The sequence below is a fragment of the Entelurus aequoreus genome, linkage group LG01 (genome assembly GCF_033978785.1).
Source record: "Entelurus aequoreus isolate RoL-2023_Sb linkage group LG01, RoL_Eaeq_v1.1, whole genome shotgun sequence".
Lineage (NCBI taxonomy): Eukaryota > Metazoa > Chordata > Actinopteri > Syngnathiformes > Syngnathidae > Entelurus > Entelurus aequoreus.
Window position 1 is genome coordinate 36,207,491 of NC_084731.1, and position 27,068 is coordinate 36,234,558.

Genomic DNA, 27,068 nt, shown 5'->3' on the forward strand with positions numbered 1-27,068 from the left:
TCACCTCTGTGTTTGTTACCATAGCAACTTATTATTTTCACCTGCCGCAGAGGTTCCTGACACGCACCTGTTGGTCATCACGGACATTATTATTTAAAGCCTGCCTCCCCAGCCAGTCGGTCTGGCTTCGTAGTTTGTTTCCTTACAACAGATGACGACTTTTGTTCCTGCTCTGGTAACCTTCTAGCTCCCACGCTAAAGGCTCTGTATGTTTAGTGTTTACCTTCTAGCTCCCACGCTAGCTCCTTTTGTTTCTACCTTAAGTGCTGTGAGCACGTTTTTGTTTGTTCCAGTATTAGTTATTTCTTAAATAAATCATTTTGTACCTGCAAGCTGTGTCCGAAGCCCGATCTGCATCCCTGAGAGAACCAATTCGCATCACTATGCGCCCAGGTCGTCACAATATCCCCCATTATCACATACGTACGCACGGATACAGATACCAAACACAAACACAACGTACATACATATGCAACTATATGGACAAATGATTGCATGGCTGAGTACAGAGGAGACATGTGAGTAAACACTATCACAGGATTTAGATGCTGAATAAATGTAGATTCCGCAACCTGCTACAAGTGCTTGATGGTGGCATTGTACAAGTAATATATTGTAAGTGATGTAGCAGTAGTGATATTGCACAAGTAATATAGTGTAAGTATTTACAGGCGAAACTAAAAAAAGTAAATATGGTGTAAAATGTTGTAAAAAGTCCATTCATGTCAGCAATTCAAACATAAAAACTAATACGTGATATAAACTCATTACATGCAAAGTGAGATATTTAAAACCTTTATTTGTTACGATTTTGATGATCATGTCTTAAAGTTTTGGAAAACCCCACAATTTCTGAGATTTTCACAAGCTTTAAGCAATAATCATCACAATTACATCAGAAGAAAGCTTGAAATATCTTGAGTTGCATGTTTTAAGCCTTGAGTTGCATGGTAGGAGCCTATGTCATATATTAGTTTCACCTTGTTAATATAATTGCTGGAGTGAAAAAAAACCTTTGCACGATATTCAAATATTTTGAGTGATAATATACATGCATTGTAAGTAATGTAGTAGTAATGGGGATACTGTACAAGTATTGTAAGTAAAGTATTAGTGGTGATACTGTACAAGTATTGTAATCAATGTAATAGTAGTGATATTGTACAAGTATTGTAAGTAATGTAGTAGTAGTGATGTTGTACAAGTATTGTAAGTTAGTAGTAGTGATACTGTACGAGTATTGTAATCAGTGTAATATTTGTGACATTGTGCAAGTATTGTAAGCAAGATAGTAGTAGCGATATTGTGCAAGTATTGTAAGTAATGTAGTTAGTGATATTGTGCAAGTATTGTAAGTAATGTCGTTAATTATATTGTGCAACTATTGTAAGTAATGTAGTTAGTGGTAATGTGCAAGTATTGTAAGTAATGTAGTTAGTGATATTGTGCAAGTATTGTAAGTAATGTAGTTAGTGGTAATGTGCAAGTATTGTAAGTAATGTAGTTAGTGATATTGTGCAAGTATTGTAAGTAATGTAGTTAGTGATATTGTGCAAGTATTGTAAGTAATGTAGTTAGTGGTAATGTGCAAGTATTGTAAGTAATGTAGTAATACTGACAGATGCACACAGAATCTGACGCTCTGTTGAAATATTTTTGCTGACATTAACACGCCAACATCAGCCCTCAAAACAGGACTATCACTAGCCAGTAAACACGACAACAACACTTCCTCATTATGCACCAATGGCGGTTACGGCGTGCAAAGTGCATTCACAAACTCCCCGGATTTTGAACTTCAGCATTACACACAAGTAGGTCGTTTTTTGCACATTATGACAATTAGTTGTGGTTTTTATTTCCTATTTTTGAATGTTTTACTCGGTTACCATTTAATTTATATAATTTAAGTATTTCATATTTAGGGGTAGAAATGTTTACAAAATCCATGGTTTGGATTTTATCACGGTTTTGTGACAGTTTTCAGTTGGTTTCATTGTTGTTCTTTTTACCAACCAAAATATCATACATCCCAATAATCCACAATTACCATTTATCAGTTGTAGTTCTTACAAAAAAATACTTGTAAAATAAAAGTTGGCTCATTTGGCTCCTAAAGCTCTGGCCCTTGAATTAGTGTAAACCAAAAATATAAGTGTACTATCTTTATAGGAACATTATATACCATCAATATAAAATAGGCACTAGCTCTACATTACTCGTTTTCTTTGTTTAAATCAAACAAAACAATGTAAACATGGGGATAGTATGTATACCTTTTTGCCCTGCCTGACTTATTACATTTTAAATGACAGAAGTAGCATAAGTAATTATTAGCAAAATTATTACATGAGTAATAAGAGTAATACATTGAGAGATGTTTCATGAGAGCGGCGTGAGTGTGTGACTTTAAAGGGCAGTGCCTGTTGCCAAGTGACGTCATCAACGGAGAGAAACATTAGCTGCAGTCAGAGGAAGTGACATAGCAAACGCTATGTGTGCTGCAATGTAAATTACTCTAAATAATGGAACATTAGTCTTCTGCTTTACCAGCAATGTATGTCATCATATGTAGGAAAAGTTGGGGGGAATGATCAGTATGACTCACTAGGAATCTGAGGAGGACACGTCCCCCCGTCCCCAGTGCCATCTGCAACCATGACCCGAACAGCACACATGCTCCAAACCGTGTCAGGTCAACCGCACGGGTCTGATTTTTTTTCATAAATCTTCCCATCCCAATTCATAATGCATAATAATTCCATACAAATAAAATGCATCATTTATAAATCTAAACATGTGTCTCTGGGTGTTCTAAACTCCTGTTTCCATGCCAGTTTAGCACTGAACAATATGGATAATATTGTGTACCCACATTCTAGTTCAATTCCAAACAATGCACAGTTGCGATCAAAAGTTTACATACACTTGTAAAGAAAATAACGTCATTGCTGTCTTGAGTTTCCAATAATTTCTACAACTCTTAATTTTTGTGATAGAGTGATTGCAGCACATACTTGTTGGTCACAAAAAATATTCATGAAGTTTGGTTCTTTTATGAATTTATTATGGGTCTACTGAAAATGTGACCAAATCTGCTGGGTCAAAAGTATACATAAAGCAGTGTTAATATTTGCTTACATGCCCCTTGGCAAGTTCCACTGCAACAAGGCGCTTTTGGTAGCCATACACCACCACTCATCTTGACAAAATTGGTGCAGTTCAGCTAAATTTGTTGGTTTTCTAACATGGACTTGTTTCTTCAGCATTGTCCACATGATCTCAATGGGGTTTAAGTCAGGACTTTGGGAAGGCCGTTCTAAAACTTTAATTCTAGCCTGATTTAGCCATTCTTTTACCACTTTTGATGTGTGTTTGGGGTCATTGTCCTGTTGGAACACCCAACTGCGCCCAAGACCCAACCTCCGGGCTAAAGATTTTAGGATGTCCTGAAGAATTTGGAGGTAATCCTCCTTTTTCATTGTCCCATTTACTCTCTGTAAAGCACCAGTCCCATTGGCAGCAAAACAGGCCCAGAGCATAATACTACCACCACCATGCTTGACGGTAGGAATGGTGTTCCTGGTATTACAGGCCTCACCTTTTCTCCTCCAAACATATATTGTATTGTGGCCAAACTGTTAAATTTTTGTTTCATTTGACATCACATGGACACATATAAGACCTTCTGGAGGAAAGTTCTGTGGTCAGTTGAAACAAAAATTTTGCTGTTTGGCCAAAATACCCAGCAATATGTTTGGAGGATAAAAGGTGAGGCCTTTAATCCCAGGAACACCATACCTACCATCAAGCATGGTGGTGGTAGTATTATGCTCTGGGCCTGTTTTGCTGCCATTGGAACTGGTGCTTTACAGAGAGTAAATGGGACAATGAAAAAGGAGGATTACCTCCATATTCTTCAGGACAACCTAATATCATCAATTTCATCACAAAAAATTAAGAGTTGTCGAAATTATTGGAAACTCAAGACAGCCATGACATTATGTTCTTTACAAGTGTATGTAAACTTTTGATCGCGACTGTAGTTATGAATTAATACATGATATCATTGACAATCATATTGTATAAACAATGAAGTGTTTATGCTTTAAAAGACAATGCGTTAGCCGGTCTAAAAACAAGTGAACATACCTGAGACGTCCGTGTCGCTGTCAAACTCTTCCTGCTCCTTTTTCACCAAACGGACTTCCGGAACATAAAAGTCTCCTTGGCGAGCCAAAGGAGCCATGAAGTGGATCAAACCTTCCCTGTAGATCTCCAGGAACGGATGAGCACACAGTTTCCTTTCCTGTCACAGGGTGAAAAGTCTTTTTTTAAAACCACAGATATTAGTATTTGTTATTATCACCAACACACTTTAAGCTGTTCTAAAGGTTAGTTCACATTTGTCAGGTTTTGCTCGGTTAAAATGAACTCTGGTGCATTTGTTTTGTTAGCAGTGTTTTCCACCAGACTGCAGTGTTTCTGTGGCAATCTTATCTACATAATTTGCAAGTATTTTATGGACACAGTAATAGAGGCAAAACATGAAAACCAAAACAAATGATAATCCCAGTCTTTTGCTTCTTTTGGGGCTTGGAAGAGGCCGATACGGGCTTTCATCCAAAAGTTATGCTTATGGTATTAGTTTAGTTGGAACATGCATATGGTAAATGGGTTATACTCGTATAGCGCTTTTCTACCTTCAAGGTACTCAAAGCGCTTTGACACTATTCCCACATTCACACACACATTCACACACTGATGGCGGGAGCTACCATGCAAGGCCCTAACCATGATCCATCAGGAGCAAGGGTGAAGTGTTTTGCTCAAGGACACAACAGACGTAACTAGGTTGGTCGAAGCTGGGGATCGAACCAGGAACCCTCAGATTGCTGGCACGACCACTCTCACAAAAGTTCCACGCCATCCCCCTCCTACATTTACAGTTACAATATGACATTACAACATGTCAGAAAAGGAGTAGATGCAGAGTTGATTTAATTATACCCCTTTTCCGTTTCATGGCATATTTTAACACATTAGTTCACTTCCTGTCCTCAATTTGTAACACAAACACACAAATAAACAAACAAAAAAATCTAAGTTCTCATGATTAAATTGTTCGTATGTTGTGATTCACATAATGAGATGAATGTGTGATACCTTATTGATATATCTCCTTATCAATAAGGTTAAAGATGTTTGTCAGGATTCTTATTCATTGTACTTTGTAAACACTTTCAGCTTGAACAATTTCTTAAACTGGATCTCTTACATTGATTAATCCATTCCATAATTAAATTATACATACTGATATACTAAAGGTTTTAAGTGTTGTACGTGCATACAAAGCTTGTATTTCTCTTCTTTTGTTGTGAAGAATTGTTGTACATTCTTGGGTAGCAGGTTTGCTTTTTACATCATTTTGGCTGTTTGCAAACGTACCAAATTATTACATTTCAATATTTTTGATTCTATAAAAGTTAGAGATGTCTGATAATATCAGCCTGCCGATAAATGCTTTAAAATGTAATATTGGGAATTATCGGGATCGTTTCTTTTTGGGTTTTTTTAATTCTTTTTATTAAATCAACATAAAAAACACAAGATACACTTACAATTAGTGCACCAACCCAAAAAACCTCCCTCCCCCATTTACACTCATTCACACAAAAGAGTTGTTTCTTTCTGTTATTAATATTCTGGTTCCTACAATATATATCAATATACTGTATATCAATACAATCTGCAAGGGATACAGTCCGTAAACACACATGATTGTGCGTGCTGCTGGTCCACTAATAGTACTAACCTTTAACAGCTAATTTTACTCATTTTCATTAATTACTAGTTTCTATGTAATGTATGTGCAAATTCCAAGCTGCTGTTTTGAGGCATGTTAAAAAAAATTAATGCACTTTGTGACTTCAATAATAAATATGGCAGTGCCATGTTGGGACTCTTTTCCATAACTTGAGTTGAAGTTGTTCTCTTATTTTGGAAAACCTTGTTACATTGTTTAATGCATTCAGCGGGGCATCACAACAAAATGATGCATAATAATGTGTTAATTCCACGACTGTATATATCGGTATCGGTTGATATTGGAATCGGTAGTTAAGAGTAGGACAATATCGGAACATCGGATATCGGCAAAAAAGCCATTATTGGACATCTCTAATAAAAATGTAAGCTTTGAATGTTTTCAATGACCAACATTGTGTATTATGTAACACGGTTAGTGAATGAAGCATAATTTTGTTGTTATTTCCACATATTTTCATTCTTGTTTTTCACCAACGAAAGTGTGAGTGTTCAAACAACAGTCGACGTGTCAATAATATAATATAATATAAAATAATTAGGGCTGTCAAGGTTAACATATGTGATTAATTAAAAAAAACATATCGCATTACCATAAATGAAGATCAATCACAGTGCTTGTTTTGACGGCACACATTGCACAGGCAGTGATCACGTTATGAATGAATGAATGAATGATCTTTATTTGTCATTGTGCATGTAAAGGTACAGGTCCAACGAAATGTAGGTTACATGCCAGTGTGATGATATTTAGGTGATGCGCTCTGAGCCCTTTAAAAAAAACTCAGACAGAATTTAAGATTAAACTAAGGCAATTGGTTAGTACTGCATCAACAAACTTTCTTATTGTCAGCACACATCCACTTTAAAATAGCATCTTAAAGCAAAACATGATCGTGAGGATGGTACATGGACAGCAAACAGAGGACAACAACCTATGTTTTCACTGCCTTTGTCACAGAAAAATGTAACAATGCCTTTTTGAAATGGGCAGACACCACACATAAGACATTAACATCTGTGAGGACCAAGTGCTGCAAGATGTCGTCATGTCGTCAACTGACGTTGTAGAATCTAGAGGTAGTTTGTACAAAAAAGAGATCAGCGCTGTCATCTGTTAAGGTAAATAAGCGTGTTTGTATCACCCAGGGTTTATAATTAGACGGACCACAACGAGGGAATGGAGATGCACGTTCTTTATTGACAACTGTCAGGTCTCTCGTCAACACACTGGCTTCTCGTCAAGGCACCTTCTCTCTCTCACACACACACACACACACACACACACACACACACACACACACATACTGGTTATCATTTGGAATGGGGACCAAGTTTTAGATTACCGTATTTTTCAGATTATAAATCGAAACTATATAAAACTATTTTCATAGTTTGGCCGTGGGTGCGACATATACTCCGGAGCAACTTATGTGTGAAATTATTAACACATTACCGTAAAATATCAAATAATATTATTTATCTCATTCGCGTAAGAGACGAAGCAAATGGCAGCAATCGTCATACACACGTCAGCAATCGTCACTCACACGTCAACCAATAAGAATTTGGCGGGGGAGGGTCATGGCAGAAGTGCATTGTGGGTCATGAGATGCTAACTACTATATGCTATACGCTACTGCCGTAGCTATTAAAATGGATCACATCAACATTGGCGGTAACTTATAAAAACTGAGAAGGGCTGAACTAAAATGGCACCGAAAAGGAAATCATATACTGCAGATTACAAGCTGGATGTAGTGAAATATGCAGCAGAGAACGGCAATCGAGCAGCAGAAAGAAAGGACATACCAGAGGCGACACCGGGGAGGAAGATTTCATCGGATTTAGCGATCGGGAGTGACAGATTGTTTGGTAAACGTATAGCATGTTCTATATGTTATAGTTATTTGAATGACTCTTACCATGATGTGTTGCGTTAACATACCAGGCACGTTCTCAGTTGGTTATTTGTGCGTCATATAACGTACACTTATTCAGCCTGTTGTTCACTAATCTTTATTTATTTTAAATTGCCTTTCAAATGTCTATTCTTGGTGTTGGATTTTATCAAATAAATTTCCCCCAAAAATGCAACTTATACTCCAGTGCGACGTATATATGTTTTTTTCCTTCTTTATTGTGCATTTTTGGCCGGTGGGACGTATACTCCGGAGCGACTTATAGTCCGAAAAATACGGTATCACTTGTGGGGACCACCCTTTCTACAGGTTGTGGAGGCATAAAAATGTTTTGGTAAATTGGCCACTGCCCAGTTAGCTCATACACATCTTTAAATCTCTGGATTGATGAAGTAATGTGATGATCATTCTTACTGGGGACCCTGGGGGAAAAGAGTTGATATGGTTCATGGGGACTAAATTTAAATAATTTTGCATAATTCACACAAATTTGTAAGTGACTACTGAGGACCATTTAAAAAAAAAAAAAAAAGTTCAAATTAAATATGACATGATCCTCAGAATCATTAAAAAGTTTTCCCTTTAGGGGACCTGTTTTTTTGTCCCCATACCGTCAGAGGTCCACTAAAGGTGACTGTGTAAACAGAGCGATGTCCCCATTAAGTAAGCATTGCCAGAACACACACACACACACACACACACACACACACACACACACACACACACACACACACACACACACACACACACATACACACACAATGGAAACAAGCATTTTGGCTTTTTGTGCCATCCATTTGCCTTTTTAAAAGATTACATGGATTAAATTCTCAATCAATCAATCAATGAATCAAAAACACACACACACTTCTGGCTTCACAATAATAGCGTGACATGTCACCTCCGGTTCAACAAAGAGCAAATTGGCTTATATTTGTTTAAACAACAACAACTAAGGAAGAGTAAAAGTAAAAGCAAATGGTGCACTATGTAAAGTTGTTTATGGATCTCTTTTTCACATTATCTATTAGTATACTGTACATCTGTACCTAGTTTGCTATATTATTGCAGAGACTTCCAAAATGTGCACTTTTTTTCTGGTTTATTTGAAATAGGGACATATATAGAAACATAGATATCTGAAACAGTCATCCAATGTATGCATCATAGTGTTTGTAGTTAATTTACAACACTGGTCCCCAACAACAACAACAACAACACAGATCTAACATAATAATAATAATAATAATGGATTAGATTTTATATCACGCTTTTCTATTATTATCATTACATCATTAAAATAGGAACATAAAAAGAGGAGATAGGCAAAGAGGAGTCGATAATAGTAATAATACAGACAAAGTGCAAACTAGATAAAAGCCAATAACAATAATAATAGTAATAACACAGACAAAGTGCAAACTAGATAAGAACCAATTAGTAAAAATTTGTAAAAACTAAACATGGGAACACGATTGTTGCTCAACTAGCCACAATTTTGTTTGTTTTTTGAAAGTGACAAGTGCAGGTATTCTTTTCAAAGTGTCAGGTAGAGAGTTCCATAGTTGTGGTCCTTTATTGAAAAGGCAGTCTGGGCAAGAGATGTTCTATGGAATAGAACGCAACAGTTGCCCTTTGACGTTGCCAGGGTGGTAGATCTGGTACCACTTTGCAGTCTTGTAATTGCCTTGCAGAGCAATTGGGGAGCAGAGTTATTTAAGCATTTAAAAACCAGTTTGACTGTGTGTAACAAAATGAAATTGGTAAAACTTAAAATATTGTATTTGGTTAGAATTTGGCAATGATAATATCGTATACTCTTCTTGTCCAGGACTTTCAAGGCGCGGTTATAAAGACACTCAATGGTCTTGATTGATGACTGGTGTGCCTGGGACCATGTAGTTAAGCCATAAGAGACGTGTGAAAGAATCATTGAATTCATAAAAGTAAAAGCACAGCTGAGAGTTAAGCAGTTTCTTATCATCTTAACACAGCCTAAGTTTGCCTTCAGGGTTTTACACATTTTCTTAATGTGACTTTTAAAATTCAGCTTATAGTCTAGGACAGTGGTTCTTAACCTTGTTGGAGGTACCGAACCCCACCAGTTTCATATGCGCATTCACCGAACCCTTCTTTAGTGAAATATATATATATTTTTTTTTCCAAATTCAAGACAATGTTTTGTTTTTGGTAACACTTTAGTATGGGGAACATATTCTAAGTAACAAAGTCTTAATTTAGAGTTTTTTGGACACTATAGGAACATATTCCAAGTAACAAAGACTTAATTTAGAGTTATTTGGTTAGGGTTAGAGGGTTAGGGCCAGGGTTAGAGGGTTAGGGTTATAATAAGGCCATGCCGAATAAGGCATTAATAATTAATTAATAGGCCTTAACATTTGACAACCAAACAATTACACAAGGCGACTCGGTAAAGAATCTGGGTATTATTTTCGACCCAACTCTCTCGTTTGAGTCACACATTAAGAGTGTTACTAAAACGGCCTTCTTTCATCTCCGTAGTATCGCAAAAATTCGTTCCATTTTGTCCACTAGCGACGCTGACATCATTAATCATGCGTTCGTTACGTCTCGTCTCGATTACTGTAATGTATTATTATCGGGCCTCCCTATGTCTAGCATTAAAAGATTACAGTTGGTACAAAATGCGGCTGCTAGACTTTTGACAAGAACAAGAAAGTTTGATCATATTACGCCTATACTGGCTCACCTGCACTGGCTTCCTGTGCACTTAAGATGTGACTTTAAGGTTTTACTACTTATGTATAAAATACTACATGATCTAGCTCCATCCTATCTTGCTGATTGTATTGTACCATATGTCCCGACAAGAAATCTGCGTTCAAAGAACTCCGGCTTATTAGTGATTCCCAGAGCCCAAAAAAAGTCTGCGGGCTATAGAGCATTTTCTGTTCGGGCTCCAGTACTATGGAATGCCCTCCCGGTAACAGTTAGAGATGCTACCTCAGTAGAAGCATTTAAGTCCCATTTTAAAACTCATTTGTATACTCTAGCCTGTAAATAGACCCCCCTTTTTTAGACCAGTTGATCTGCCGTTTTCTTTTCTCCTCTGCCCCCTTGCTGGGTTATTCCGGTTCCGGTGACCATGGATGAGGTGCTGGCTGTCCAGAATTGAGACCCGGGGTGGACCGCTCGCCTGTGCATCGGTTGGGGACGTAACTGCGCTACTGACCTGTCTCCGCTCGGGATGGTCTTCTGCTGGACCCACTATGGACTGGACTCTCACTGTTATGTGGATCCACTAAAACTGTACTTAGAGGGGGGGTTACCCACATATGCGATCCTCCCCAAGGTTTCTCATAGTCATTCACATCGACGTCCCTTGTGTGGGCTCTGTGCCGAGGATGTCGTTGTGGCTTGTGCAGCCCTTTGAGACTTTTATGATTTAGGGCTATATAAATAAACATTGATTGATTGATTGATTAATAAGTACTTAATAATGACTAGTTAAGAGCCAATATGTTACTAATTTGCATGTTAATAAGCAACTAATTAATGGTGAATATGTTCCCCAAACTAAAGTGTTACCATGTTTTTTTACTGGTGCATAAAATGAACCGTGCATGAACATCACTTTGTTCAAACAACAAAACCAACACAGTATATAAACTCACAACAAATTACACACCTGCAAATCAGTGTGACTTCTGCTATCGCCATATCCGTAATACGCCGATAGGGAGAAGATGTATTTAAACGATGAGTCGGGTATGTTTTGACCTCCGCCGAACCCCTGAGCCCGACTCACCGAACCCCTAGGGTTCGATCGAACCCAGGTTTAGAACCACTGGTCTATGATTATGCCCAAATATTTTACTTCAGGTACTTGTTCAATGAGCTCCTCGTTAATTTGAATAATCAGAAGGTTTGTTTGAGGTAGTTTGTTTATGGAGAAGCAGACAGAGTTTGTCTTTTTAGTGTTTAGGGTTAAACAGGATGATGCCAGCCAAGACGCTGTTTTGTCTAATTTAGCATTTAACTTCTCTAACTTAGTTCTTACTATACTTTCTGTCACCAAGTTTTGAGCAAATCGATGACTTGCATTTCAGTAAAACATTTAAAATGTTTTCCTGAATGACATTCTGACTACCATATGGCATTTGTATCCAAATATTGCGGTTGGTATTTTCTTAAGCAAATTTTTATTTATGCAAGCAAATAATAATAGGTGTGATTAATCTGATTTAAAAAAAAAAAAATCACTTGACAGCCTTAAATACTGTATGTATAGTATAATATAAAGTGTCAATTATTTCCTCGTTGGCCTCACTCATGGAGACGGCGCTCAACTTCTCATTAACCTTTCATTGGCAGCATTCTTTAATTATTCTTCTCATGCACCACAGATGTTACTTCCACACCTCTGGCTGGGTATCTGGGAGCTTGCAGCTCCAAGGCAACGAGCAGCAAGTGTGATCTATTCCAGTAGAAAGTACATTTTGAAGTACTTTACTTTGCAATACCACACAAGTACTATTAGCTACCCCATTCCAGCTACAATACACAGAGTTTTCCTATAATTTTGTGATGTACAAAATGTGTCGGTTTTTTTCCAAGCCAATACTCCTTCCATCCATTCTTGCACCGCTCGTCCCTCTCGGGGTGGTGGGGGGCGGAAGCCTACACCAGCTGCATTCGGGCTGATGCAGATAACTTTCTGCTTTTTCAAGAAAGATACCGTTAACGAGTGATGTGTGAGACGATACTGAAACACATGTAGTGTTATTGTGTCCCCTGAAACCTGTGTCACTTTAAGGAAAACCCATATGGGGGCGGGGTTAAGGGGGAGAAGTATATTTATAGCTAGTATTATAGTAAGTATTTCTTATATATATATATATATATATATATATATATATATATATATATATATATATATATATATATATATATATATATATATATAAATAAAATAAATACTTGACTTTCAGTGAATTGTAGCTACATATAAATATGTATTATATATATATATATATATATATATATATATATATATATATATATATATACATATAAATAAAATAAATACTTGAATTTCAGTGTTCATTTATTTACACATCTACACACATAACACTCCTCTACTCATTGTTGTATTTGAAAGTGCAATGCTTTGCAGCCAGTAGCACAGTCTCTGAAGGAGCGTAAGTGTAATATTCTGGGTTGGAGTCAATAACCAGGCGAGGTGACGAAGTTACGTCTCTTTACTTCATACTTCAAAACCGACTCCCACACTTGCCGTCAGGGTGCGCAATACAACGTAAACTGTTGGCCAACCAAAAAGTTACTTTTTGGTTGGCCAACGGTTTCCGTCAGGGTGCACAATACAACGTAAACCGTTGGCCAACCAAAAAGTTACTTTTTGGTTGGCCAACGGTTTCCGTCAGGGTGCACAATACAACGTAAACCGTTGGCCAACCAAAAAGTTACTTTTTGGTTGGCCAACGGTTTTCGTTGTATTGCGCACCCTGACGGCAAGTGTGGGAGTCGGTTCTGAAGTATGAAGTAAAGAGCGGACTTGACGAGAGGCTGTCCTCACTCAGGTCCGCAGGGACCTGGAGGGGGCGTGCCTTAAGTCCGGCTGGGAATCAGGAGAAATTCGGGAGAATGGTTGTCCCGGGAGATTTTCGGGAGAGGCACTGAAATTCGGGAGTCTCCCAGAAAATTCGGGAGGGTTGGCAAGTATGCACTCCACTCTTTCCCGGGCGAGAACCGTGGACTAAATGGAACAAGGAAAAAAAAAAAACATTCCGAAATGTAGGATCATTTTGAGCTTATATCACCAAATAAAGTAAATGTTATTTTCCTATTTAACTCTTAGACGAGTGTTGTATGTTTCATATTCTGTTCTTCACAGATTTGTCTAAACTAAAACCCATTATATTTGTTCAAAAAATTTTTTTTTAGGTCAAATGTAGTGAAGTTTTTAATCCAGTATTTCAGAAACACCAACACATTATCAGTGCAGTGTCATTCAAGCTAGTGAGTGTGCCACACACTCACTGAAGCGCCATTTACCCACCACTTCTTAAAACCAATAACTTACCTACATTACATTTAAATCGTATCTATTATATTCTATATCTTAAATACTGAAGTTGAGTTTTAGCACAACTTTCTTTGCATCTTTTGGTCTTTTTTTGAGCAAGTGTCTTCGTAGGATTTCAAAACACCGTCATAGCGATGCTGGCATCTTAGGTGGCTGATAAGGTTTAATGTATTGAAGCTTGGTGCTTTTTTTCCCCCCACCTCACAAAGTTTGCAGAACATTTGGTGCAAACAACACATGAAAGGTCTTCCTCTGAAACAGTGAAGAAGTGCCACACAATCGACGCCATGTTTGTTGACACTGAGCTCAGGGGAAGGTTTATGACAGGCTTACATTACGATTAGGAGAAAGGAAGCACTTGATTCGCTCACCCTAACCCACTTACAGCTAAATACGGGTAATCTCGCCTCAAGAGAGTATAATTATTTCTTATCTGTGCTATGTTTTTATCTTATTGGATTTATCAGTATGACATCATACTTCCAAATATTAGACCAACAATTATCTGTCCAATATAAATTGGGAACCCCTACAATAATTAGTTTGTGTCAGAATAATTGTATCTAAGTTATCACAAAACTTTGTGTTTCAATGAGTTCCCGGCGAGCAGACAAAAGCTGTCTTTGAAAACTACCAAGAAGAGGGCTTGTAAAACTCCAGTGTAGGATGGGAAGCAACATGAAGGTGTTCTGTTTCTTTCATGTATTGTAATCCACAGAAAGATTTAGTTTTGACCCGAGAACTACAAAGCAGAGAGAAAGCAGGATCTGCCCAAGTTCCAGGGACCTCTTCTTTGAACTGTTTTACGACCTCTTCTTTGAACTCTTTTACGACCTTTTCTTTGAACCAGCTTTTTCTTTGAACTGTTTTGCAATCAAAGGCGATGGCTGTTTACGACCCCCGTCCCTTAGAAACAGCTGTTGCCATGTAATCAGGGAAAGTCCAAATAAAAGAGGAGGCGTACAATCTTTCGTCAGAGCGTGCTGGGAGACTGTACAAGAGTACAGCACAGACGTCGCTCCTCAATTGAGCCAAATTTAATTCTGTCTCTGGTTAATTCCTTGCTTCTTGTCTTGTTTAATAGATGTCATCAGTGTTTAAACCTGACAGTTCGTATTGGTGGTTATTGTTTTTGTATTATTTTCATTTATAATTATGGTTATTTTTGATAGGGAATAATTTTTAAATTGAAACATGACAACAATATATAATATTGTTAAATTTTTATGTACTTTTTTCTTATTAAAACAAATGCGACTTGTCCGGGGTGTACCCCGCCTTCCGCCCGAATGTAGCTGAGATAGGCTCCAGCACCCCCCGTGACCCCGAAAGGGACAAGCGGTAGCAAATGGATGGATGTATGGCTGTATTTTTTTTTTTCCTGCTTATTGTGGTAAAAAATATGCAAAATAAAGTTGAACACAAGATTTATTATCAGATTTATCACGCAGGAGGTTAGTGTTTGTGTGTCCCATATTTTAATCACTTTTACTGTCATTTCATAAACAAATCAAATTACCTCGTGAAAACATATTACACCTTCTACATTGTACAAAGTTCTACTAATTTTGCACGAGAATAGGCTCAGGACATATATTTTTTAGTTGTAGTTTAAAGAGCTGCATAAGCTGGTTAGGATCAAGGTGCCGCGTTACTAAAAAAGTAGTTCCTCGGTGTTACCACTTACAATAACAATGTTTTTAGCTCTAATACTGCTCATTATAAGCTGCAGGTTGCTTATAATATTTGTATGAGGCTGCTCCTGGGAATTCCAAGAAGCTCCAGTGCAAGCCAGATGTTTGTTAGTGTTGGGGTGGCCACTTTCTCAGCGTTGCTACGCAACCTCATGTATAAGTTTATGTGTAGGGCATCGGAGTCTGAAAATGACATAATCACTGTGATAATGAACCCTGGCCGCAGTTCTGTTAGGTACTCATCTGGACTGTGGAACCATTGGTACACATGTTTGTATGTCAGAATCTGACATTTGGGCATTATGTTTTATTGTTTTGTTTTTAATGTTTTGTATTGTGTTTGTATATGTTTAATGGATCTTAAGGTCTGCAATAAAGATTGATGATGATGATGACTTTGTTGATAAGCAGGTCACAACGTGTAAATGGAGTATTATTGGTGCTTTTTGACCTGCTCAGTGGCCTTGTGGTTAGAGTGTCTGCCCTGAGACTGGAAGGTCGTGAGTTCAAACCCCGGCCGGGTCATACCAAAGACTAAAAACATGGGACCCTTTGCCTCCCTGCTTGGCACTCAGCATCAAGGGTTGGAATTGGGGGTTATATCACCAAAATGATTCTCGAGCGTGGCCACCGCTGTTGCTCACTGCTCCCCTCACCTCCCAGGGGGTGAACATGGAGATGGGTCAAATGCAGAGGATCATTTCACCTCACCTAGTGTGTGTGTGACTATTGTTGGGACTTTAACTTTAACTTTTTAGATGGATTTTTAGAGGGCTTTATGGGCGGAATAGATGAATCCCATTAGCTATATTGTTAGCCGTTAAGTGCAAGCCGTATTTTACAATTTAGAATACACAAAACGAGAATGACATATGTGTTCTTGTCTCATAAAGCAATCTTCTCAGCTGTTTAAAATTGGTGTAGTAGATAGCAAGTTATGTATGAAGTGTCGGGCAGCCGAGGCAACTCTTGTTCATTTATTGTGGGAATGTCAGAGAATAAAAGAGTTATGATTGAGAACAACAAAAGAAGCAATCACATTCCTTAATATAAACATCCCAATGACACTACAAACTTGTATTCTTGGGGATCTACATCAATTTAGTAACATGTCATCAAAGAGTAAAAATGCTTTTCTTTCAATATGCATAATAACAAAAAGGGTAATGTTAAAAAAATGGATAGATGTTGATAGTCCAACTCATACTGACTGGTACACACAAGCTATGGAGATGATATCGGTAGAAAAAACTGCATTTAGTTTAGATAATAATGAGTCATATATTGGAATATGGGATCCATTATTTAAATGTGTTTCAACTATTAAATGAACCAAAATATGACTCATTATATCTTTGTGGAAAATATTGGACACAATGTGTTGTAAAGCTTATGAGATGTGATGCAAGTGTAAGCCACTGTGACATTGTTGTTCATTTCTAATTTGTATTACTTTTGTATTCATGTTTTTAATTATAATATCCATGAGGGATTTTTAATTTTTAATCACTGCTATTTTGAAATTGTTATTAATGTTGATGTTGTTGTTGATAATGTTCATTTTTGTTTCACTACATTTGGATTATTCCGTGTCATGGGTATGTGTCCTAAATTGCTCTCAATTGCTCTGTTTATTGTAGTTCTTAGTGTTGCTGGGACGGGTTTGGTTTTGGAATTGTATTGCATTGTTGTGGTATTGTTGTGTATTGTTTTGTTGATTGATTAATAAATTCATTAAAAAAATAAAAAATTTTTTTTAAATAAATAAAGGAATTGTGAATATTAGGCAAAATAAAAAAAGCTTCAGAAATGTGCCGTACTAGTTAGGGTTGTGGACCTTTGTTTTGATTTCCGACGCATATTTTTCATTAACATTTTGCAAAACTTTCAAAGTGCTTTGCCTTTTTCAGTTTGCATTTCATTCAAATGACACCTTTACTTTGATTTGCTGGGAGAAAACGTGAAAATATTCAGTCCAACATGTGATTCCTGCTTACTTGCATTCTTCATGGTACGCCTGGATTCATCTCCATCTTGAGCTTCAGTACCTTAAAGGCACGAGCGTTTGGCGCCATCAATAATTACGTACGCCTTGTGAATTCCTATCTCTCCTCTGCTTCCAACCATCAAGATTGTTATACAGCCTTTGTGACAGACCCTGGGAGCATAAGTGTGTCTCTGCAGGCCTCTGGCTGGTACTCCACTTTGAATATAGTAAAAGTGGTGACAGCGGGTTATTGAAGACTTCCATGCGCGCACACGCACACACGCACACAGAGTATATACTTTACAGGAGACATCTTACTTCTTTTCAAACTCCATTGCATCTTCTTCTTTTGCCATCTGTCTCTTAGCCCAGTTCTGACAAAAGTGACATGTCGAACTGTGCTGTCTGGATCTACCTCCATTTTGGTGATTTCAATTATCAGTTGCTTTTGCAGGCTCTCAGAAGCATAATGTGTATGCACGTCCTCCTTAGAGCTTGCATAATGCATACTTACAGTATATGCTTACCTACTGATTGACAGACACGCTGTCTTACATTGTCGTATGTCAAACAATGCATTCAGAGTTGGTCATGCAGAAAGTGCATTTTTATTTCTTTTATTCTGAATAATGGAAGGTCAGGGACTCACACAACAGATATAGAAGAGTAGCAGCAGTTGAACAGTAGACTTTTCTTTAAAAATGGACACCAATCAACCTTTCTTCGCCTTCTGCAAAGACGCCAATCATTTACTTTTAAGACCTGTATTGCAATATGCGTTGAAATGAAAACATATATGAAGTGATCAAAGCTGCTGTGTGAAGTTCACCATAATGTCAAGTTGTGTCATGTTCTCTAGTCATTGGTCCACTTCGGTATAGATATAGTCACAATGAATCCCATCTAAAAGACATTTGCAGTATAAAGAGCAGGCAGAAAGTGCATTAGCAGATAACACTTTCGTATTATTGTTCTTTTGAGATGGAAAAAAAAAACCTGATGGCTTTGTAAATGAATAAAAGGAAAAGGATGGTATTAATGTAAAAATAGAAAAATGGTAGCTTTGGTCTGAAAGTCTTGAAAAGGGGTCTCTAAATTAAAGCGCACGAACCAGGTGTGGCCCTCCATCGTTGTCTGTCTGGAATTTCCCAAGTTAAGGCCACACGAACACGGAGAGTTTCAAAACAATCTCTATCCACACAAGTGTAGTTTCAAAAGTGTCTATGTCTACACACAAACGCATACACCTGCTGTCGTGCACATTTTGTCCAATCAGAAGCCTGAAAAAAGCAGCAATAGCTGACTTGGTGGCATTACACCTCCTATTATGTTTATTTTGATAAACTTTAGACATACAATGACATGTACATTATCTTTAAAACCAGCCTGCACGTACACAGAGCCCTGGGAACATTATTAAGGCGCGCATGCACGCCTGTGCGGCTGAAACCCAACACTGATAGAATTATAACGTGTTCAGCAACATGGTGATGTATTACATGTGCAGTGAAGTGTACATTACTTCTAAAATCAGCACACACTAAGGAGCCAAGGAAACCATTTTGCATGTTTAAGTGCCTATATAAAGCACACGGACGTGCGTGTGCCGCTGCACAACTCTCGTGGAATCATAAAGCATTTAATCATGGATATAGTGATATATAACATGTGCAATGAAGAGTATATTGTCTTTAACATCAGTACACAGTACAAGAAGGACGCTACATTGTGTTTTTTTTTGTTGCTTGGTCGCTTTTTACGCGCGTGCAAGGTCGCGCCCGACGACTGCTACAAAAATGAAAGCAAGACACGTAAGTTAACTTCATGGTTTGTCGATAAATAAGGACTAAAAACAAAAGATAATGTTGCACCTTTCTTATGACACAGAGCAAAAAGTCTTGCTTGTCAAAGTCATACTTGCCAAGCTTGAGACCTCCGAATTCGGGAGATGGGTGGAGGGCGGGGGGTGTTGGGGGCGTGGTAGTGGGGGGGTGGGGGTGAAATTAAATTATTATATGTCCTGGATGAAATTAAATTATTTTTTTCCAATCATTTTGGAACTTGCAAGCGTATTTCTTCGTCACCATGTCTCTTCTTCGTTCTTCTGCTTCGTCTCCTTCTTGTTGTGTGTGCAGTTTTGCACTGAGCTCCAAAAGCCGTGGATGTTATTGTAGCGTCCCGGAAGAGTTAGTGCTGCAAAGGGTTCTGGGTATTTTTGCTGTTGTGTTTCTGTTGTGTTACGGTGCGGATGTTCTCCCGAAATGTGTTTGTCATTCTTGTTTGGTGTGGGTTGACAGTGTGGCGCATATTAGTAACAGTGTTAAAGTTGTCAATACGGCCAGCGTCAGTGTGACCTGTATGGTTGTTGACCAAGTATGCGTTACATTCACTTGTGTGTGTGTGTGTGCTTGAAATTAACGTTATCATTAAACCAGTTAAAAGATCATACAACGTGTCAGCATTTCTTGACATCTTTGAGTAAAGACCATTGTTAAACCCCTCCAACGCTACATTATTATGTGACTGGGCCGGCACGCTGTCTATATGGAGGAAAAGCGGACGCCTCGACAGCATGCTGCTGTTAAGGGGTGAAGGTTTCGGGTGAGAGAGGACGCTAAAGGCATTGCCTTTAAGGCACGCCCCCAATTCGGGAGAATGGTTGCCCCGGGAGATTTTCGGGAGGGGCACTGAAATACGTGAGTCTCCCGGGAAAATCGGGAGGGTTGACAAGTATGGTCAAAGTTGTCCCATCAGGGAGTTCTGCAGTGATCGTATCCAAAACAGCTGACTGTCATTAGCGCCGGCGGCAGTGTCACAAAGCCCATTTTGATGTGTCTTTTTAATCAATGTAAAGTGAAAATAGCGGCATGTTTACGTTCAAACACACAGTAATTCCTCTTATGGTGTGTTTAAAGGCAGCAAGGCAGTGTTGTTGAGCTTGGAAATGACCATGACGTCATCACAAGTCTCCGTTTGTGCCGTGTACAAGCGGAGAGTTTTGGATCCCTACAATTTGGCCAGCGTTTGCAAATGTCTGTGTTTTTAAAGACAAAAGTATGCATCTGTGTGTGGACAAGAGGCCTAAACGCAGAGGTAAGTATGCGTTTACTAAGTATCTGTGTTCGTGTGGACATGGCCTAAATTTGAAGTCTGGTCGGCGGGATGCCCAGAGTTAGATTTGAATAACATTACTGTATGGTCATTGTAAACATGACATCATCTTGTGGTCGATGTTATTACTGGTAGTATATGCTTATATTTTACAGTTTCCAAAGCACAGCATCTACTGTATTTCTATGTCGCAATGCAAACAACCTTTACCATTCAAGGTGCAAATAAACCATAATCTACACAGAACGTGAACCTACACACAAACATCTCAGAACAAGCTAGTCAGGTTACTTCTAGACCTCCACCCCAGATCCCACCTCACTCCTACCCACTTCTCTAAAGTGGGCTGGCTCAAGGTGGAGGACAGAGTTAAACAACTTTCACTGAGCCTAGTCTATAAAATCCGCTAAGCCTCCCTGATACCGAAGTACATGTCAAACTACTTCCTTAACGTAAATGACCGCCATAACCACAACACCAGGGGGAGCACCACTAACCACGTTAAACCCAGATTCCGAACTAACAAAGGTCTTAACTCATTCTCTTTCTATGCCACATCAATGTGGAATGCGCTCCCAACAGGTATAAAAGAAAGGGCATCTCTATCCTCCTTCAAAATCGCAATAAAAGTTCACCTCCAAGCAGCTACAACCCTAAACTAACACCCTCCCCGGATTGCTTATAATCAAATGTAAACAATCAAATGCAGATACATTTTCTTATGCCTTCTGATCTCTCTCGCTCTCACTCTCTCACTATGTCCACTACTTGCTGTCCATATCCTACCCCCCCCCACACCCCCACACCCCTGATTGTAAATAATGTAAATAATTAAATGGGATTATCTTGTGTGATGACTGTATTATGATGATAGTATATATGATAGTATATATCTGTATCATGAATCAATTTAAGTGGACCCCGACTTAAACAAGTTGAAAAACTTATTCGGGTGTTACCATTTAGTGGTCAATTGTACGGAATATGTACTTCACTGTGCAACCTACTAATAAAAGTCTCAATCAATCAATCAAAACGTTTACACACATGTGGCACACAACACACAACCTGTCCACTGAACTGTGTGGAAATAATAAAAAATGTCTAAGCACCATAGAGCAGTTTTTTTAACCACTGTGCCACGGCACCCTAGTGTGCCGTGAGATACAGTCTGGTGTGCCGTGGGAGATTATCTAGTTTCACCTATTTGGGTTAAAAATATTGATTTGCAAACCAGTAATTAGAATCTGCAAATGATGTGTTGTTGTTGAGTGTCGGTGCTGTGTAGAGCTCTGCAGAGTAACCACGTTATTCTCCTCAATATCAGTAAGTGGAAGCTGGTGGCTAATTGCTTTGTAGATGTCGGGAACACGTCGTGTGAGACAACGATGGTTTGTCATGATCACAATATGCAGACGACAGCGGGAGGCAGCGTGCAGGTAAAAAGGTGTCTAATGCTTAAACCAAAAATAAACAAAAGGTGAGTGCCCCTAAGAAAAGGCATTAAAGCTTAGGAATGGCTATGCAGAACAAAACTAAAACTGAACTGGCGACAAAGTAAAGAAAAACAGAATGCTGGACGACAGCAAAGACTTACAGCGTGTGGAGCTGCAGACGGCGTCCACAAAGTACATCTGTACATGACATGACAATCAACAATGTCCACACAAAAAAAGATAGCAACGACTGAAATATGCTTGATTGCTAAAACAAAGTAGATGCGGGGAATAGCGCTCAAAGGTAGACATGAAACTGCAACAGGAAAATACCAAAAAACAGGAAAAGCCACCAAAATAGAAGCGCAAGCCAAGAACCAAAACACTACACACAGGAGCACAACCAAAAAACTCAAAATAAGTCACGGCGTGATGTGACAGGTCGTGACAGTACACCTACTTTTTAGACAAGAGCTATAGTGATGCATAGTTGGTTATGGTTTAAATTCATATCCAACAATTGCGACAATGACTTTTTATTGTCTACTGAGTTTCATTTCGTAATGATTTCTGCTGGTGATGTGCCTCCGGATTTTCAATGAAAAAAATGCGCCTTGGCTCAAAAAAGGTTGAAATCTTAGAGAAAAAAACACTCTCTCTGCACACTTTGCTATTTTTGGCACATTTTAGTTGTTTGATATTTCTGAATTATCCAATGTTTTATCATTCATACTTCATATTGTAGTGTCATCAGGGTCTGATGTGGGGGGTTGCTAATAACAGTTGAAATTAAAGTGTTGTTGTTCAGTCTGTGTTAACTATAGCTTGCTTCAGTTAATGCAAACTGAAGTGTCTCTGATCATTCTGTGTGTGTGTGTGCGTGCAGCTCCCTATCACAGCGTATTGGTAATTACCCCCAAAAGTGGGTTTTATCACATTTTATCTGCTGACACACCTGATCTGTTGTCCTTGCCTGAGGAAACACTGGAGAGTTTTGTTGTGGTTGATGCAAGGACACTTGGTCGAGTTTCCTGCCAAGGAAACCCTACAACTTGCCTTTTAGATCCAATTCCCACATCACTTTTTAAATAATTGCATGGATTCTTTGCGGAACAGATTTTAACTATTATGAACAGCTCTCTTCAGACAGGGGTCTTCCTTGCCAATTTTAAAGGCCCCTTCTAAAAAAGAGCAGTTTGGACCCTAACGTTTTTAATAACTACCGACCTGTATCCAACTTACAGTTCTTAAGTACAATTTTAGAAAAAGTTTTTTTAACCAAGTCAATGACTTTTTAAATATTAATAACATTTTAGAAATACATCAGTCTGGTTTTAGGATGAACCATAGTACCGAGACAGCACTTATGACATCAGGTGGAATCTAGATAATAAAAAGCTAACAGTGTTGGTTCTGCTGGATCTAAGCCAGGAGTGTCAAACTCATTTTAGATCGGGGGCCACATGGAGAAAAATCTACTCCCAAGTGGGCCGGACTGGTAAAATCATGGTACGATAACTTAAAAATAAAGACAACTTCAGATTGTTTTCTTTGTTTAAAAATAGAACAAGCACATTCTAAAAATTTACAAAGCATAATGTTGGTTTTTTTTACACCTACATGTTGCGGTTAATAGCATTCTACCTTTATTTGTCGTTATATATACTTTCTGAATACATTATGTGATAATGTTCATCAGTCAACTCATTGGTGTTAATTTTCAATCTATCAAGATAAAAAAATTATATAAAAATCAAATTACAGGATGTTATTTATGTAGTTTGCTCATTTTCCTCGACTGGTGCACTAGCATCATGTGGTTTATTATTTTTTTTACATATGTAGCATAATCTACAAAGATACAAATAATTGCTATTGCGACATCTAGTGGACACATTTAGAACAGCACTTTCTTTCATTCAAAAAATGTTTATGCTTATACTTAACATAAGCTAGGGCCTGAGCCCGCGGGCCTTATGTTTGACACCACTGATCTAAGCACTCAGTAGACCATCACATTTTATTAAAGAGATTTCGACACCTGGTGGGTCTCTCTGGTACTGTTTTACTGGTTCCGCTCTTATCTCACAGACAGATGTTTTTATGTAGGTATGGATGCATGTTCCTCAGGAACCCATGAGATAAGATGTGGGGTTCTGGGCGTGATTTTTTACTCCAAGCTGACTTTTATCCCACATATTAAAATATTACAAAAATAGGTTTTTATCATGTTAAGAACATAGCCAGAGTCCACCCGTTTCTCTCTCAGGCCAACATGGAGGTGCTAATGTATGCTTTTATTTCCTCTTGTTTAGACTATGGTAATGCCTTGCTCTTTGGCCTTCCCAAAAATAATATCAGAAGTCTACAATTATTACAAAACATGTAGCTAGCTAATGTGATGAAGCATTCGGAGCATTGCACTGCTAGTCTGCACTATACTGAAGCAAAATGAGTCGATAACACCAGCCAAGTACGTTAAAATAGTATCTAAAGGGCAGACATTTATTCATGAAAATATGGAGAAGCAGCTGGAAGGAGTTACCTAAGAAGTCCACTCTCCAAGGTAAATACGCTACAATATTATTACATTACTTCATAAAACTACTGTACTTGTCTGTAATATGTTCTAGTGTACTGATTGTATACAATATGTTTTATCTAAAAATGTGTTTGTATTTCTAAAAGGCATGTTACATGTTAAAATTGTGAGGTTGAAATCCATTTATTAAATTGATTTGAATTAATTTCAATGCTGCTTAACGCACCTGGTCTGTCAGATAAGAAGATGTTGCCAATTAAGCAACTGTGTCACTATTGTGGCACACTTGAGTCATGCAAGAACTACACCGAGGTAAACCTTGGACAGTTTAAAAAACGTTATCTTTATTTGCAGCTATTAGCATAGCAAATACTCGAATACACTGCACAAAGGAAGAGGAAGTTAAAAACCCATGCATTATGTTATTATGTTATGTTATTGTAAATAATGTAAATCATTCAATGTATATACCCTGATGATTATCTTGTGTGATGACTGTATTATGATGATAGTATATATCTGATAGTATATATCTGTATCATGAATCAATTTAAGTGGACCCCGACTTAAACAAGTTGAAAAACTTATTCGGGTGTTACCATTTAGTGGTCAATTGTACGGAATATGTACTTCACTGTGCAACCTACTGATAAAAGTCTCAATCAATCAATCAATCAATGTAAACAAAGCATCGAAAACTTACAATTACACCCCTACCTTACACACTGCAAGGTATGCTGGGTAACCAGCGACTCTTTACCAACACACTACAGTATATTTAGCAAGTAATCAGACTAAACTATGTACTCTTTTTTTAAAAATGTGATTCACGACAAAACGAGCGATTGTGCTTTGTTTTGAACACTTTTTGTGACTGAGATAGGCTCCAGCAACACCGTAAGGGACACGCGGTAGAAAATGGATAGATGGATGTTGGCACATATCGTTCTTCATAACGAGCAGCGGGTCCTTATGTGGGGTGTTGAATAATTACAGCCAATGAAACCTGAAATTGTCTCTTTGAAATGTGCCATTCATGGAATAACATGTCCATTCATTTTATCCAGGTAGTCAACTAACCTCATTCTTAGTTTGAGCACATAATGTTGCTGATCATAGACCTGATCAAGCCTATTTAACTTCCTTAAATTCAGGTGAGGACACTTCTTCAGCCAGGGAGTGTATAATGTTGTTTTCTCAGGACATTTAATCGATCGCAACTGGACTGTTCAGTTTGTCTTAAAAGACGTTTTATTTCTCTTCTCATCCGTGCAGGCTTTATCAGTTCATGCTCATGATTCATGATTGGGAAGGACAGCTCTAGTCTGAAGGGATGGTGCAGGATCACCAGTATTTATCCTTGAAGGTAGAGACATGCTCAAACAAGAATGATTTTAAACAACAGCTGTTAACATTATGATTTTTAACCAATTAGGTGGTTAAAATTCCATCCACCTTGAAGTAAATGACCTCCCCCACTCCCCCTTCAAACCATATGTCCCCTCTGTCCACAATATTGACATTTTTGTCCTCAAAAGAATGCGGTTTGTCTTTGAGGTGCAGGTAGACGCTGAAGTCTGTCTTTGTGCTGCGCAGAGGTTGTTCGGTTTCAAAGACAGAAATCAGTGATCAGTGTCAGCTTTCTTTGGTTTTAAATAAATGACAAATGGGTTATACTTGTATAGCGCTTTTCTACCTTCAAGGTACTCAAAGCGCTTTGACAGTATTTCCACATTCACCCATTCACACACACACATTCACACACTGATGGCGGGAGCTGCCATGCAAGGCGCTAACCAGCAGCCATCAGGAGCAAGGTTGAAGTGTCTTGCCCAAGGACACAACGGACGTGACTAGGATGGTAGAAGGTGGGGATTGAACCCCAGTAACCAGCAACCCTCCGATTGCCGGCACAGCCACTCTACCAACTTCGCCTCACCGCCCCTTAGTTTTAGAAAGAATGGAATACTAAGAAGGGTCATTCCTCACTCCATTGTATCTTAAGGGGGTCATATTATTAATATTTTATCAATGTATTATTTAAAACACTTCCTTGTGGTCGACATGACATGTAATGGCAGTGCTTTGGTCAAAACTTTGCATACATTTTGCTTAACAGACCATCTTCAAGCCGCTTTCTGACGGTCTTTCGAAAAATGAGCAGTTTAAGTTTTAAGTCTTTTAGGCGTCTCCACGCTGACTGAACGGGCTTTCCAGCCCAGTCGGCCATTTTTGTAATGTTTAACACGCGAAGTCCCAGAGAAGGGTCAATTGACATTTTTACCTAGAAAACACACAAGAGGGTCATTTGACCCCTAGTCCCCCCTGTGGACACTCCTTTTGTTATGAAAATGTGGCTGTTAGTGGCACACGGCAGGGGGCCACTTGAGCCTGTGTGGGGGAGGGGACCTTACAGCTCAAGCTTTAGTTCTGAGGTAGGTTGTGTGTGTTTTTGCAAGGAT

General features: G+C 38.4%; 1 protein-coding gene across 1 annotated transcript in view; it reads right to left on the minus strand.

Moving 5' to 3' along the window:
* The window catches only part of LOC133651233 (testis-expressed protein 264 homolog), a 157,314-nt gene that overhangs the window by 22,901 nt on the left and 107,345 nt on the right, over nucleotides 1-27,068 (minus strand). Inside the window, exon 3 of the mRNA XM_062049275.1 lies at nucleotides 4,153-4,309. Within this exon, the coding sequence (XP_061905259.1) occupies nucleotides 4,153-4,309 (157 nt within the window). The remainder of the gene's footprint in view (nucleotides 1-4,152; nucleotides 4,310-27,068) is intronic.